Below are 14,349 nucleotides of genomic sequence, written 5' to 3'. Positions count from 1 at the left end.
CCTAACACTAAACTGGCCAGAGCTGTTAGGCGTCCACCAAGGTTTGTTGATTGAAGAACATTCGAAATTACCCAGATTAAGGGGAAATGTAGGACAAGTAGTAACTAGTAAAGTCGTACAACTATTTCTATATTAAACCAACAAACTATGGTGGTTTGTTAAAAACTACTCTGTTATTTTATAATAAACACAGTTTCTTCCTTCCAAGCAGTAATTAGTTACTCTTCAGCATTCTAGATATATATTTTTTTTAACTTGTTGAAGTGACAGCAACAATCTGTCTTACCTTTTCTGTTCAAGTAAGAATAATATATCTAATCCTTTATTGTGCATAACTTGCATACTGTTTCACTTTATGTCTCTCAAGGTGAAAATTCTCAGGACCATCTACATTTTCTATCCCGAGACTGCTAGATAAAGGGACTAAAGAACACAACTTTGGTACCTCTTTTTTGGCTCAGAATACCGATCTTCTAGGGTTAATCGATGTGACAATCACCTAATCACTTTGAAGAATTGGTATAAATGCACATGTATGAGTAAAACAACATACATTCAAATTTGAAGATTCTAGTAGACATACTGATACATGCTCCAACAGCCTTTGGGTTGTCCAATGAGTAATGCTTTTCTGTGTTGAGGGAAGATGTGAAGGTATAATTAGCAGAATCCCAACTTAAACTAATATTGGCATAAATAAAAATTTGAATAAACCATAGTAAGTCCAAGAATATGCATGCTCTACTGAATAATATCTTGATAAACGTACATACTATAAGACGAGTAAAGAAGGGTAGTGAGAGGTGACCTTTTGCCTTTTTCTGATGTGAAAATACTATGAGGAAGACTTATGTTGACACACTTAAACTTCTGTCTTGATATGTAATTCAAAAAATAAACTAAAATATGAAACTATAAAAGAGAAAAAAAAAAGAAGAAGATGATTTAATGCAAAAAAAATTAAATAGTGAAATCAACTAAACTTGATACCTGTGGACAATGAAGTTGACTGAATGACGTACATGGGTGAAAACAGAGGCAAGCCAACACCAGGTAATAAAAACATAAAACATGATTTGATGGAAAATCGTATTCCACTAAAATCCGTATTCATAAAATCAGTGAGAAACTGATAAACCAGCCTTGAATTACTGTATAATCTCCTCCAATTGTCAACGCGCATGCTCTGTCATCTGCTGGAACATTCACAGGTTTTGAGACATGCTTTGTGATCCTACAAAAGTTAGATTTGTTGACATTTGAAAATGGCGTCCATCTCGTTTGAGATATTCGTTGCTAAAGATGGGAAGGAGGCGATTACAGCCCAATATTGTGACATAAGGAAATGAGGCGTTGTTTTGGTGAACTATGGGAACCTTTTTATTTTATTTAAAAGTTGATAAACAATAAATATAAATGCGCGCTTTTGAGACATGCCACATCATTGTCTAAGAATCCTCTTTTATATATTCGTCTTGCTTTCTTCAAACTTTGTTGTATAATGGTATGTTGTTGCTTACAAGGTTCAGTAACAAAGAGTTTCTATTATGCATGTTGACAGATTGTGAGAAACAAGCAGACTGGTAAGACCAGGGGATATGGATTCGTGAGTTTTTCCAACTCATTAGACTGTGCTGCGGCACTTACAGAAATGAATGGTGAGTCTCTTATTGTGCTTAAACAGTTATGTGATCAGCTTAGAGTTTGGATCGAACAGTTCTTGGGTTCCATCTTCTTCGATGTCTTTCATGTCAAATGATTCAGGTTGATATAAAGAGTTCCTCTATTATTTCAGAAGTTTGGTTTCGTGTAGAGTTCACCAAGTGCGGATTACATGAATGTGTGAAGTGACAGTAGTTTTAGTTATTGAATTGGTGTAATGTTGTTCCCAAATGCCTAAATGAGGTTGCAATTCGTGTTGTTTCCAGGGAAGTACGTTGGAAATCGACCAATTATACTTCACAAGAGCAAGTCCAGGATTGATTATGAAGCTCTGAAAAGACGCAGGGCAAGGACTTTCACACAGTGATTGTCCTATGTAGTATATGATTTGTTGAAGTCATAGATTGACTTGTTAGACACTGTCAAATAGCTTGATCTCGTTGGAATTTGTAAAGAGGACGAAGACGTCTAACGTTGCTTTAATGTTCACATCAAATTAATAGATGCAAGATTGAAGACGTATGTCATATGAAGCTTAAAATTTGATGGACAAAGTTAGTCACAATTCCACTATACTCATGTCAATGAAAGGTAACAGCAGTTAAATGTGATGTATTTTTCTTTGAATTTTTAACTTCAAATATTGATTATTTATTTTTTGTTGAAAGACTCTATCATGCCAAATAAATTTGTTGTCGAATTGATTATTTCGATTTTCGAAGATGAAGAAACAACATCAAATTAATGTCTAGAAGGAGATACAAACTCTTTTTTTTTAGTAGATATTCCTTTTAACAATATTATTGTACATAACAGAAAAAATATTTTAATCAAAATTCAGACTTCATGTTTGTATTAAAATTGCATTTAAATTCACTTTGTAATTCAGACATCAGGTGTGATTTATGTCTCTGCATATTTAGATCATAACTTTAGATATTTTAGCTTTTCTTTAAATATGGGTCCTAAGTTCGGGTATTTGTGAATATGCCTCGTCTAAATTTTCATTGCTTTAGGCTTTTGAAATTTTTTTAAAAAAATAATTACATATTGTCTCACTAAATAATAATTTTGTAAAAGATTTTATGTTAAATACATCATTCCTTCATATTCTAAGTTAGATGCATGCATCAAAGATACAAAATACATGATCTTTGATATCAAATATATTCTGAAATACAAATACACGGAAAGAGAGGAATGAGCGAGAGAGGCGAGTAAGAGTCGATATGTATCTTTGGTACTAGATGCATGTATCTTTTTAATACTAATACATAAGAAGAGAGACAAGCGTTATAGGAGAGAGAAGAACGAGATAGTGAATGTATCTTAGATACATGTGAATCAAAGTTTGAATATAGTGTATTTCGGTATAAATTACACCTAATTTGATTCGAGGAGAACAAGATAGTGAATGTATCCTAGATACATATGAATCAGAGCTTGGATATAATGTATTTTGGTATAAATTACACCTAATTTGACTCGCATATATCTGTGATATATGTATGATGTATCTGAGTGGGACAAATACATCTATCTTGCAACATAAATGTTAATTTCGAAAGCTAAAGTTAAAACAAATAATTAAGTTATAAAATAGTGAAATTTGTAATATAGAATGTAATTTCGAAACTAAAGTAAAAGAACGTAATTAGGTCCTAAACAAGTTTTGGGCTTTAGCTCATAACCGACTTTCAACCAATTACTTTACTTTTCATTGTTTTGGGCTTTAGCCCATTTATCCAGAATATATATTCAGACATATTTGGTTCATTTTCTTTCACCCGTATTTGATCTCTCTCCGTTTTTCAGAATTTTCAATCACAATAATCCCCAAATCCCTAATTTAGCGATCGGAAAATCCCAATTCACCGGCGTAGCGATGTCATCGGTGCCTTCAACTTCGGCGGCAGCTACTTCATCGTCGTCGCAATTCACCTACTCGAACGGCACCTACTTTCCGACGCCTTTTCATCTCCAACAACAACCTCCTCAGCCCTACATAGGTGCTGCTCCTCCGCCCGTTCAACTTCCTGCTCCTTCCCTCTATCCTGCTCCTGCTGCTATTCCTGGCGTCTACACTTTGCCTCAGTTTCAACAAGTAAGTATTTCAAATATCAGTAAATATTGATGGCCTAAAAGGACAATAAACGGAAGTTATAAACACTTGTATCTGAATTTCGCTCTCTGTGTATTCGTGAAAATTTGAAATTGGTTGTCAATTCTTGAGTTGTGATTGCGTTAGAGTCAGGCTAATATCCATAGAAAGTTTACTTATATGTTAAGTTTGCATTTTTCCCATCTAAACAAGTTGCTTATAGCAGTGTTTTGTAAATTTCCTGTGAAATTGTTGCGATAATTTCTTTTTGTTGAAATTTCCTGTGAAATTGTTGCTAATAAGGGTGTTGTCCAGACCAGCTTGCTTGTTGAGATCATATTTGCTTCTGTATGTGTGAATATGTGCTTGATAAGATATCATGACAGCCAATTATAAGCTTGTTAGTTTCCTTTAGGAGGAGAACAGACAATTTCTGTAGAAGTATCTGCAGATGGCCTTTGTACATATTTAGCTTTGTCAAGGTAAACTAGTGAGCTTGTTTTGGAAAAAAGAAGGTAGCTTTTTTCATGTTTGTAATATATGTAATTCTTGTGGACAGGCTCAGCAGCTATTCCAAAGAGATGCACAAACAATCACACCTGAAGCACTTGAAAATGTGAAAGCTGCACTTGCGAGCAGCGAAATTGAGCACAAAGCTGAGGCCAAGAAGAAATCTGTACCTCGTAAGGCAGCTGGACATAGTTGGGAAGATCCTACTCTGGCAGAGTGGCCCGAGAGTAAGCCTAATTTCTTATTTCTTTTTCTTTCCTCGTCTGTCTGTGCCTCATGCTTTTTCTTTTGGGATTACTCTAGTTCTCTCTCCTTATAGTCTTCGAAGTTTTGGGCATCAATTGAAATGGATACTCGTGTACTACCTTGTGCTGAAGGGTTTGGCATTATAAATTAGGTTCAAAGCGACCCGACAGTCATACAATTTGGAATTTTAGGAAGAATTCAAAGACTTCAGATCTATTAGCCTAAGGTGAAGTGCTTAAGATTATTGCAGAACTCGCTTGTCAGGATGATGTATGCTTGAAAATACACTAAATGAATTTGTGTTGGTTAAGTTGTGGGGAGTTTTTGTCTTCTGTTTTTAATTTCTTATCTTTTTCTGCCTTTTCTGGAAGTTTTTAGTAAAAAAAGAACTCTGCGAAGTAATCTATCAGATCTTACTTGTTTTAGTATTATGCTCTTTTTTTTTGTTTTGTTTCTGATAAGATGTTTTAGTATTATGCTTTGTTGGTCCACTTTCATGGATTATGGCCTGCTGCTGATCGTTTTTCTTACCCAATTATCTATTTATCTTCACTAATGGTTCTCTTAGGCACTTCATCCTGTGATGGCTGTTTGCACTTATTTGTTCCTTTGTTGTTAGAATTGGTGCAAATCCTAGTAGAGTGGAATAACTAAGTTACTGTTCTGATGGTGTCACAGATGATTATCGTCTATTCTGTGGTGATCTTGGGAATGAGGTGAATGATGATGTCCTATCAAAAGCCTTTTCAAGGTTTCCAACGTTTAATATGGCTAAGGTATGTGCCGTTTGTATTTTCCAATAATTTTACATATTTATGTTTTTGATTGTTCTACATGAGTACTGGTATTTCTGGTCATGAAAGGAGAGAGAAATCTTTCTATATGCTTAGACAGCTATTGATAGTGTGTGGGTACATCGAATGTGGTGTGCATGCATCTAGTGTGAGAGACTTCTCCTCACTTTTAACTGCTTTTAATTTGGACTTCAATGACTTTATAGTAGTATCATTTTTTTTTTTTTGAAATAGGACTTTATAGTAGTATCATTGTAGGATAAAAAATTGTATTCCTCAAGTTGTCACCGGTCCGATAATCTCCTTCTCTTCTCCGGCATAGAATCTCACCGGTGTCTCATTCCAGATTTGGGTAATATACCCTATTCCTTCGAATTCAATTCTCACTTTCTTCGGAATGCTATTTCCCCCACCCTTCACTAAAATTCTCGCCCATTTTAGGTGATTTCAGAGTTCTGTCTCCTCCTCCGTCCTTATCCATCCTCCACAAAATTCCCCTACTGACATAACAACCTTGTCTGATCACATGTGAAGAGGTAAACATACTTGTCTGATCCAGGTCTGTTTGATGGCTGCTCTAGATTGGATAGCACCGACAGTTGGTGTCCACCATTGGAGTTGCAAGCTCTGTTTCTTCCACGAGCAATTACCTCTGAGTGCATGTTCTGCAGCTTGAATGAGGCGAACTCAAAAAGGAATTGGGTTTTCCCCATTTCATAGATGTTCAGACCATGGAATTGGTTCCAGTTCGAATTAGCCAATCTACGAATTTCCGAGAGGGTCGGGATTTCAGCCCCATTAACCTGACCAATTAAGGCTCCTGCTCAAAGCCTCATAGTGAGAAAATTTGGTGTCATCATCAATACAGATTATATCTCCATCTTTTTGGTGGTTGGCTGGTTGCAGCATCTAACCCTCTGGAGATCCATTTATTTCTCCCGACTGTTTCAGCATACGAAATCTCCTTATCAATCAAAGTGGGGGGTTTTTGTTGGTTATCCTTGTGGCTCTATAACAAATGAACCTCTCTAGTTGTTAGCCAAATCCCACATGCCTACATTGAATGCTATTTCTGGAATAATTAATACTGCTCTGTTTTCCCCTATACGCTGATTATATTTTTATAGCTCCCCCTATTGTTGAAATTTCTTGCATGGAGAAGCTGGGTAGATAGTTCCTGTTGTTTCCATCTGCAAACAGTATTGCCTTTGACCTTTGAAGCTTCTTTGAGGGTCCTGCACAGCCATTCCATTGTGTTCTGACTAAAACTTGACCTGCTCATCCTATCTCTTCCACGTTCAGCCCAGTCATACCAGCTTTCTCCGCGAGAGATGCTTCTCGAGATGTCAAAGGATTTGAATTCCAACGCAAAATAGATTATGTTGTTTTCCACGACATGAGTCAAGGAGAGAGAAAGAAGGGGTTGATGGCTAACCATCAATCATCAACCCCTTTTTTTTTAATTTTCAGTTTCAAAAAAAAAAAGAAGGGGTAAGGTGTTAACTGAGTTACGGGAAGGAAAATTTTCTGGTGCCAAGGCCACCGGTAAGGGTGGTTCTTCCCTCCTAGGAAGTAGGAGATGGAACTATCTCAGTATTCGTTTCTGGGAGCATTTTTTACACAATTTCTTCTACTCTGTTTCTTAACACACACATCAATTTTTTTCAAGAGCCTTTTCAAGATAAAGATAATGTGATCTAGACTTGCATCTTCCTATTTAGCTGTGGATTACGTTTTCCTATCCATCATGGTTTCTAATCCTATGGCTGTTACATTCTATGAGAAGTATTTTATTTTATATTCAGTCTTGCTCTCGTGAATCTTTATTGTATAATTGTATGCTGTAGCTTACAAGGTTCAGTAATAAAGGGTGAATACAATGCATGTTGACAGGTTGTGAGAGACAAGCGGACTGGTAAGACCAGGGGATATGGATTTGTCAGTTTTTCCAACCCATTGGATCTTGCTGCGGCACTTAAAGAAATGAATGGTAAGTTATGTGTTAATCATTATATAAATGTGTAGTCTCTTAGTCTCTTTAAGATATGGCAGCATAATCATTATTTTAATATATAATCAATATTTTTTTATTGTTTCTTGGTTCCCCTTTTCTTTGATATCTTTATGTCAACTGATTTAGATTAGTAGAGTGCCCTCTATTGAGCCAATGGTTTTTGTATTTGAACGTGTAATCCCTCACCCCCTCCCCTCTCCTCTCTCCACGAAAGAAGGAATAGTGGAGGAAATAAGTAACAGAACTCTGTACTGAGGATACCATTTAGGACTGCTTTTGAAATCAGTTTAGGTAAAGAAAAAAATAGTGAGGAAAAGAACAACATCAACCAAACTTGTATGAGAGAATTTCGGAAGTCTGTTTTTTGTGGAGTTTGTAAAGTGGGGAAGTTCATCAATGTCTTAAGTGGCAGTTGTTTTAGTTATTGAATTGGTATAATAGTATACCTAGATGCCTACTAATGATGTGGTAATTCATGATATTTTCAGGAAAGTATGTTGGTAACCGGCCTATTAAACTTCGCAAGAGTAAGTGGCAAGAGAGAATTGACTATGAGGCTGTGGAAAGTCACAAGGTGAGGTTTTTTGCGTGGTGATTGTCCTACTTATATTATATTACATCTTGATAGTGGCATTAACTGACTACTTTTTTTTGGATGTGTTGGATCTTGTGGCAGAACCGATCACATAAGAAACCAAAGCAAGCAAAGAAGGGTATATTTCACAAGTGAGCATGCACCAACCATGATAAGGACTCAAGCAGCAAGATACTTGAGATGTACTTTTAATGTGTATTACTCAATTTCTTCACCATTGTCCCTGCCTGGGAAAGAAGGATCAAAGTATAGTTCCAGGATGTAGAGAGGCGATTTCGATGTCTGCAATTTGTTATTCACAATGGTATAATATCCATCAGTTGCTGGTTAATGTATTTCTTCCTCAAGAACCCTAGGAAGAGAGCTCTGGATGATCCTTTTTAACAAACCATATATTGATGGATTAGGAGAAACTAGTTGTGGTTTGGAAACTTTGGTTTCATACTTCCGTTAATGGTGTACTTGTTGGATATTAAACCTAATGTAGGTGTACCAAAGATGATTCAAGTTTTATATTTAGATTGTGGTTCCATTGCATCCGTTTTGTTTTTCATTAATAGGGGTTGTTTGGTTTGCGGATTAAATTATCTTTGGGATTATAGTATGAGAAAGTAAATTACCATAAACCTTGCTGCTAAGCTATGTAAACACCATATAGGATCTTTTGATTACAATTTAAGAAACTCAAATTATCTTATTTCAGACACTGAATTCCTTAACTTCAACTAGCACGAATAAACTCAGTTGCCTTGCTTTTTGGTAGATTTATACTGGGAAATTTACATGAGTCCACTCTAGTTTGTAATATTACTCATTTTACTAAATTTTGGTACCTCCAGATACATGTATCTTGAAAACATGGAGTCAAATTTAGGTGTAATTTGTCGTAGATAATATAGTATCGAGTGGATTCAAATGTTTGGGATGCATAACAAATCTTCCTCGCCTTCCATCTCTCTTGCCACTCTCCCATATATCTAGTATTCCAGATACATGCGAATCACTTTAGATACATGTATTATGATTTGCATGTACATGGGGTACATGTGAATCTCGCTCGTCTCTCTCTATATCTGATAAGAAAAATACATGTATCCAAGTGTAAGATACGTAAAAAAACTCTTAATTAATGGTAAGATACGTAATTTTTTTTTAAAAAAAATATAGGTAATAATAATATATATAATATTTATGTAGTTTTGGTATATTTTAATGTGTGGATCATAAAAGGCTTGTGTTTTTTAGGGGTTCATTTAATATTTTTCCTGTGGAAGTATGGACGTAAGTGAAGCGAAGGAGAAATCCGGTGGATTGTATGGTTATTTACAATCCTCAATTCCTCACTGTGTTTTATGATTTGCTACAACAAAGTATGTCCTGTTCAGATTTTGTACAACGAAGAGTATATTTAAACTGTTTCTTATAGTATAGGGGTTATTTGACCCTTTTCTATATAATATATAACTAAGCAACAAGAATCGGGTATCGACAACTAGATATGCTATAAACACGAGAATAAAATCATAAGATGTCATTTAAAATTCGATAGCCAAACTTCAAAAATCGTATATACGACGCACTTGCCAACGATAGCAAGCATTCTCTTAGTTGGTGAACTCAAAAGTACAATTACGTATCACAAAAAAATTGTTTGTTGTCATCTTTGACTCCCCTACACAACAAACACTAATCTCTTCAACCTTTCAACACTGAAAAAATTCCTCAAGATGTACAAAAAAACTACAACTCTCCATTACGCTACTCTTGGTGTTCACGTGCCTCATAAGCTCCTGCACAATACATGAATGATTAAGAGCCCGTTTGGATTAACGGAAAAATAAAAAGTAGGGAGAGTACTACTTTTGATTTTTAATTTTTTTTTAAAGTTATTGTAACTTTGCCACACTCCCAAAAGCTAAAAATGATTTAAACGTAGGTTTGACCAACTTTTAAACCAATCCAAACAGGCTCAAAATCATCTAGAATATAGGCAAAGACAAAATGTCAATACAACAATCATCAGTGCAAGATGGGGGATATCACATGTTATTTAGGGAAGTGAAAGTATATGATCCAAACGTGTTTTTCTCAACCCCATGGTGGGATAAAATGAGAGCTTTGTAAAGGCAACAATTTCATAAATATGTCCTGCACTTGGAGTGACAGAAGTATACTATCCACTTTTTGGTAAGAGCAGCACAATGGAAGAAACCTTTTATTTTTACTTGGTATGATAATTGATAATTTGATATGATGACAAAATGAACAGAGTTTAAATGGAAGCACCATTACTATCTTGCTACTTAAGAAGGGAAACAAAATGAAGCCTCAGCTTCAAAGCACATTCAGTATGCTGACACACTCAAATGGTCTCATGCTTTTCCAAAAAAATAATAAAAAAGAAGCAAATAAGAGTGCAAGGAAGCAAAATGATAAGTAAGAGGTCATCGGAAACTTACGATGTTCCAAACAAATAAATTCTTTGAACTCTTGTAAGTTCGGAACCATACTGATTGTCCTCGATAAAAATAGTCACACTGGTCCAACAGCAATACAAAAGATTAATGCCAATTTACAAATGAGTACTTCAAAATATGGAGACAAGCTATTTAAGCATACCTGTGAATGCCTTGAAACTTAACTTGATTCAACTTAACTGTTGTTCCCTACAAAAAAATAAATACAAGATACTTGAAGAATGAACATCGAACCTCCAGGGAAAATCTTAACAACTCTACGAGCACAACCCCATTAAGTATTTTTTGTTAACACATAACCGAAGAAGCAGAATTCCTGAACCAGGATTAGCGTACCCTGAGATTATCTTCAGATAAAATTACTGTGTCTCTCGGAGTGGTTTTAGCAGCATCACTGCAGATAGGTCCAATTCAATTAGCGAATACACATGTTAAAGGTGAAAAATGTGCCCACAAATGGCTCAGTCCAGGAAAGGACACCAAATATTATGAAACTACAGAAGTCACCTGAGATCAAAGTGCCTTTTGTTAGCAAACAGCTTCACAGTTTTAGGACCTTTAATGTAGGAAAAAATGTGTTAAGGCATGGCATCAATTTATATAGACTTCTTAACGAGACTTTAACAGAAACACCAAAGAGCCACTTTCACAGTAAGTATGGCATGTGTGACAGCAAAGTGAAAGAAATCAATAATAAATATCAATCAGGAACTATTACTTAGCATTAAAACAGCACGTAACCACATCATTGACTCGCGACATCAAAATGTCAACAGATAATCTACCACTCAACTGTATACATGATTGATATATATCTTGAACTTTATGCCTATACCAATACATAAAAGAGAGCAGAGCAATTGGTGAACCCCATTATAGAGAAGCCTGTCACAAATTTCTTTCTGAACTGCACTCTCTGGCTATCCCACTAACAAGAAATGAAAAGATTTTAAAAGGTCACTGCGAACTAGGTAGTTTTACAAATTATCCATTTTTTCTTGCTTTCCTTCAGATTTATGCATAAATATCATCAAGATTTTACTTAACAAGACATAGTGGTGTATCCATCAACTAGTTGATGCATCATTTAGCTACATATCCATAAAATAAATTATGAACACATGCCAGAGTAAGAATTTGTTTATCTAAAACAGTAGACCTACAAAGGTAAAGCTTCCAAAAAGCTGAAAATGCAAAGAGGTTAAACTAAAGGTCTTACGCACCTAATAAGAGATTACCGAGGGTAAAAAAGACACGAAACCCATTGCCTACCTTCCTCCACGGGTCCTCCAATAACCAATGAATGCAAATTGATAGGCTGCATAAATGGTACGTAAATCAATAGCTGCTCATCTGCAACGCTCTCCAAGTTCAAGTCATTGAACACTCTGTAATCCTAATTTAAATATTCAAAATAAAGTCAACGCCATTAGTTTAAATAAAAACAAAACAAGGCAACCTACATTGGATGAAGGAGGTTTCATTGATAGCATCAAGTAGAAGCAGAAGCTACTACAAAAGATTATGTCAACTCCAATTTATAAGAGACTAAGCGAGTTTCCATTAAAAAGAGCTTAAGCTAATATTGTGGATCAAACAAAATCCAAAATAATGATCAGTTATATTTAAGCATGACAAATTGATCAAGCTAAATAGATCTTATTTATACAAAAAAACAAAGCAGATACAAATTGATCTACATCTAATATACTGTTTCTTTGATAATAATTTTATCCTATTCACTGCTCAATGTAAAATTCCTCAACTTGAAAAATATATGGAAGGCAGAAACATAATCAATCCCAAATTTAAGAAATGAACAAAAATCTTCTCCAAGAGAATCTTCTCCTTTTCTACTTAGTTCATTAATTGTACCTTTTCTAGGGCATTGCTAATACAGTGGATGCGGCTTCCATTAAGGCATTGAACACTCCGCAGGTCCACAAAGTTCAACAAATCAACCTGTTCATCACCCAGAAGTCACAAAACATTTATATATGTTAAAACTTACATATGATAAAATAGCCTAGAAACCGAAAATATAAGGATCTCTAAAATAGTTAATACATCTTACTTTAAATTCGGGAATTTTTACAACCAATGCATCCCCCTCAACTTCATGTTCAATACCGGTGTTTGCACATTCATCAGTATCCTCATATTTATCTCGATCAATAACACCATGAAGTTCTTGAGGTTGAACCTGAAAACCAAAAGGAAACTGTAATTTTAGAAAAAGAATAAAACAAAGACAGTATAAGTGGCGTACGTACCATAGAGGTAGTACCATCAGCCCATGTAACCTCAATGTCGCCATCTTTGAAGCCAATTATACTCCCAAAGGAGGACAAATCAGAATTTTCAGCTTCTCTTGTTATTTGGCGGAACACCAAGTTACCCAGGTGATAGTTAAAAAGATGGTGTCGATTCAGGTGGCAAGAACTAATGATCTCCTCATTTGGGAGATTTACCCATCTAACTGTTGTGGTTTTCTCCTTGTGATCAACAGATTTAACGACTCCCAAACCTTCAGAATTATCCAAAACCACATATTGACCGATTAAGAAATCGTGAACTCCAATATCAGAAATGGGTTTCAGTATTTGTGGTGGTAGGTTTTTTTCTGTTGACCCATTTTGCCAAGTCACATCAACAGAAGTTTTGACATCACCAAGTAAAAAAACAGTTTCAGGTTTTAACAGCACATGCCGGCATACATTTCCATATTTCCAAGTGGAGCGAAATGAAAACACTAGTGTCAACCTGTTAGGATCTTGTTTAGCAAAGGGAGGGGAGTCATCATTGCCATCAGAATTAACGATCCATTCAACAAATACTGATCCATCGACCAGTTTTGTTACTGTACATGTCCGTTTCGGGGAAACATTCACCTCCTGTCCAAGTTGTAGTGGAAGACCATCCCGTTCAACATGTGGATGAAGACCCATCCCTCCTTTAAAAGTGCGTAAAGATTCATTCTTGAACTTTACAGTAACATCCCGGGTAACAAAATCTACCTTACCCAACCAATTGTCAAGGACTACCAAATCTCCCTCCAAGAATTTTGTTACACGCTTCAGTTGGTTAGATGGAATGTAAGAGTTGAGCGTTTTAGAACCATACAGACGAAACAATTGATTAATTTGAACTACTTGTCCAAGTGTCTTATCTAGATTAGAAATGTGAGCAACAAAGTCCCCCTGTCTAAACTTTCTTCCCCTGTCATTCTCCAATTCTTCTTTATTCCTACCGGCATTGTCCGATACAGAGTCATTGTCAAATGGAAGGCCCGAAGGAGAGTCTAACTTGGCATTATCTTCACCTTCCATCTAAAAATCTAACAATGTGACATATAGTTAACCACAAGAACATTAAGTAACTACATTACATATAAAACTTAACCGATTCATAATAACCTCAACAAAACAGGCACAAAAAATCGTATTCATAATAACATGCATGTCAACCAATCACTATTCATCACAATAATAACAAGCGCAACAGAGTACAAAAACCCTACCCTAATTTTTTTTCAATCACCATCAAATTCCAACTGCGAAAGAAGCACCGAGTGGAATCATATAAAATTAACAACAAAACTCAACAATACAACCGGTAAAGCTGAAGATACAAACTCATGAACAGAGTAAAAAAACCCTAACGTAAAATTTTTCACAATAACATGCACGCTTTTCTTCTCAAACAGCATTTCATAGAAATTAATTAAAACCGAGAGCCAGCTTAACATGGTCAAAACGTCACAAATGGGGAGGCCGTCGGGCGTCGGTTCCAACGCAAACACAGGGATAGGAAAATGAGAGCTACGAAGAAAGAGAAATAAGGACAGAGAAAACTTACAGAGGTGAACGGAGATGGCAGTCGCCGGCGAGCAGTGAACGGAGAAAAGGATCGGTGTCGTGGTGATGAAGTAACAAAATAGTAGAGTAAAT

General features: G+C 35.7%; 2 protein-coding genes across 2 annotated transcripts; one reads left to right on the top strand and one right to left on the bottom strand.

The window, feature by feature from the left end:
* Positions 1-3,456: 3,456 nt before the first annotated feature.
* On the top strand, positions 3,457-8,459 carry LOC125819117 (uncharacterized). The gene is made up of 6 exons (XM_049498631.1): positions 3,457-3,766; positions 4,323-4,500; positions 5,198-5,295; positions 7,207-7,303; positions 7,816-7,901; positions 8,004-8,459. The coding sequence occupies exons 1-6, from the start codon at positions 3,548-3,550 to the stop codon at positions 8,055-8,057; spliced, it is 732 nt and encodes a 243-aa protein (XP_049354588.1). The 5' UTR covers positions 3,457-3,547; the 3' UTR covers positions 8,058-8,459.
* Positions 8,460-10,339: 1,880 nt separating this feature from the next.
* Positions 10,340-14,349, bottom strand: LOC125819092 (probable ubiquitin-conjugating enzyme E2 24). The gene is made up of 9 exons (XM_049498608.1): positions 14,258-14,349; positions 12,673-13,736; positions 12,474-12,602; positions 12,275-12,361; positions 11,672-11,795; positions 10,907-10,955; positions 10,736-10,793; positions 10,542-10,588; positions 10,340-10,459 (listed from the first exon to the last, which is right to left on the bottom strand). The coding sequence occupies exons 2-9, from the start codon at positions 13,726-13,728 to the stop codon at positions 10,378-10,380; spliced, it is 1,632 nt and encodes a 543-aa protein (XP_049354565.1). The 5' UTR covers positions 13,729-13,736; positions 14,258-14,349; the 3' UTR covers positions 10,340-10,377.

The sequence above is a fragment of the Solanum verrucosum genome, unplaced genomic scaffold (genome assembly GCF_900185275.1).
Source record: "Solanum verrucosum unplaced genomic scaffold, falcon-dt-bn FXZP01000252.1, whole genome shotgun sequence".
In the NCBI taxonomy this organism is placed as follows: Eukaryota; Viridiplantae; Streptophyta; class Magnoliopsida; order Solanales; family Solanaceae; genus Solanum; species Solanum verrucosum.
This window is presented reverse-complemented; position numbering and strand designations above follow the sequence as displayed.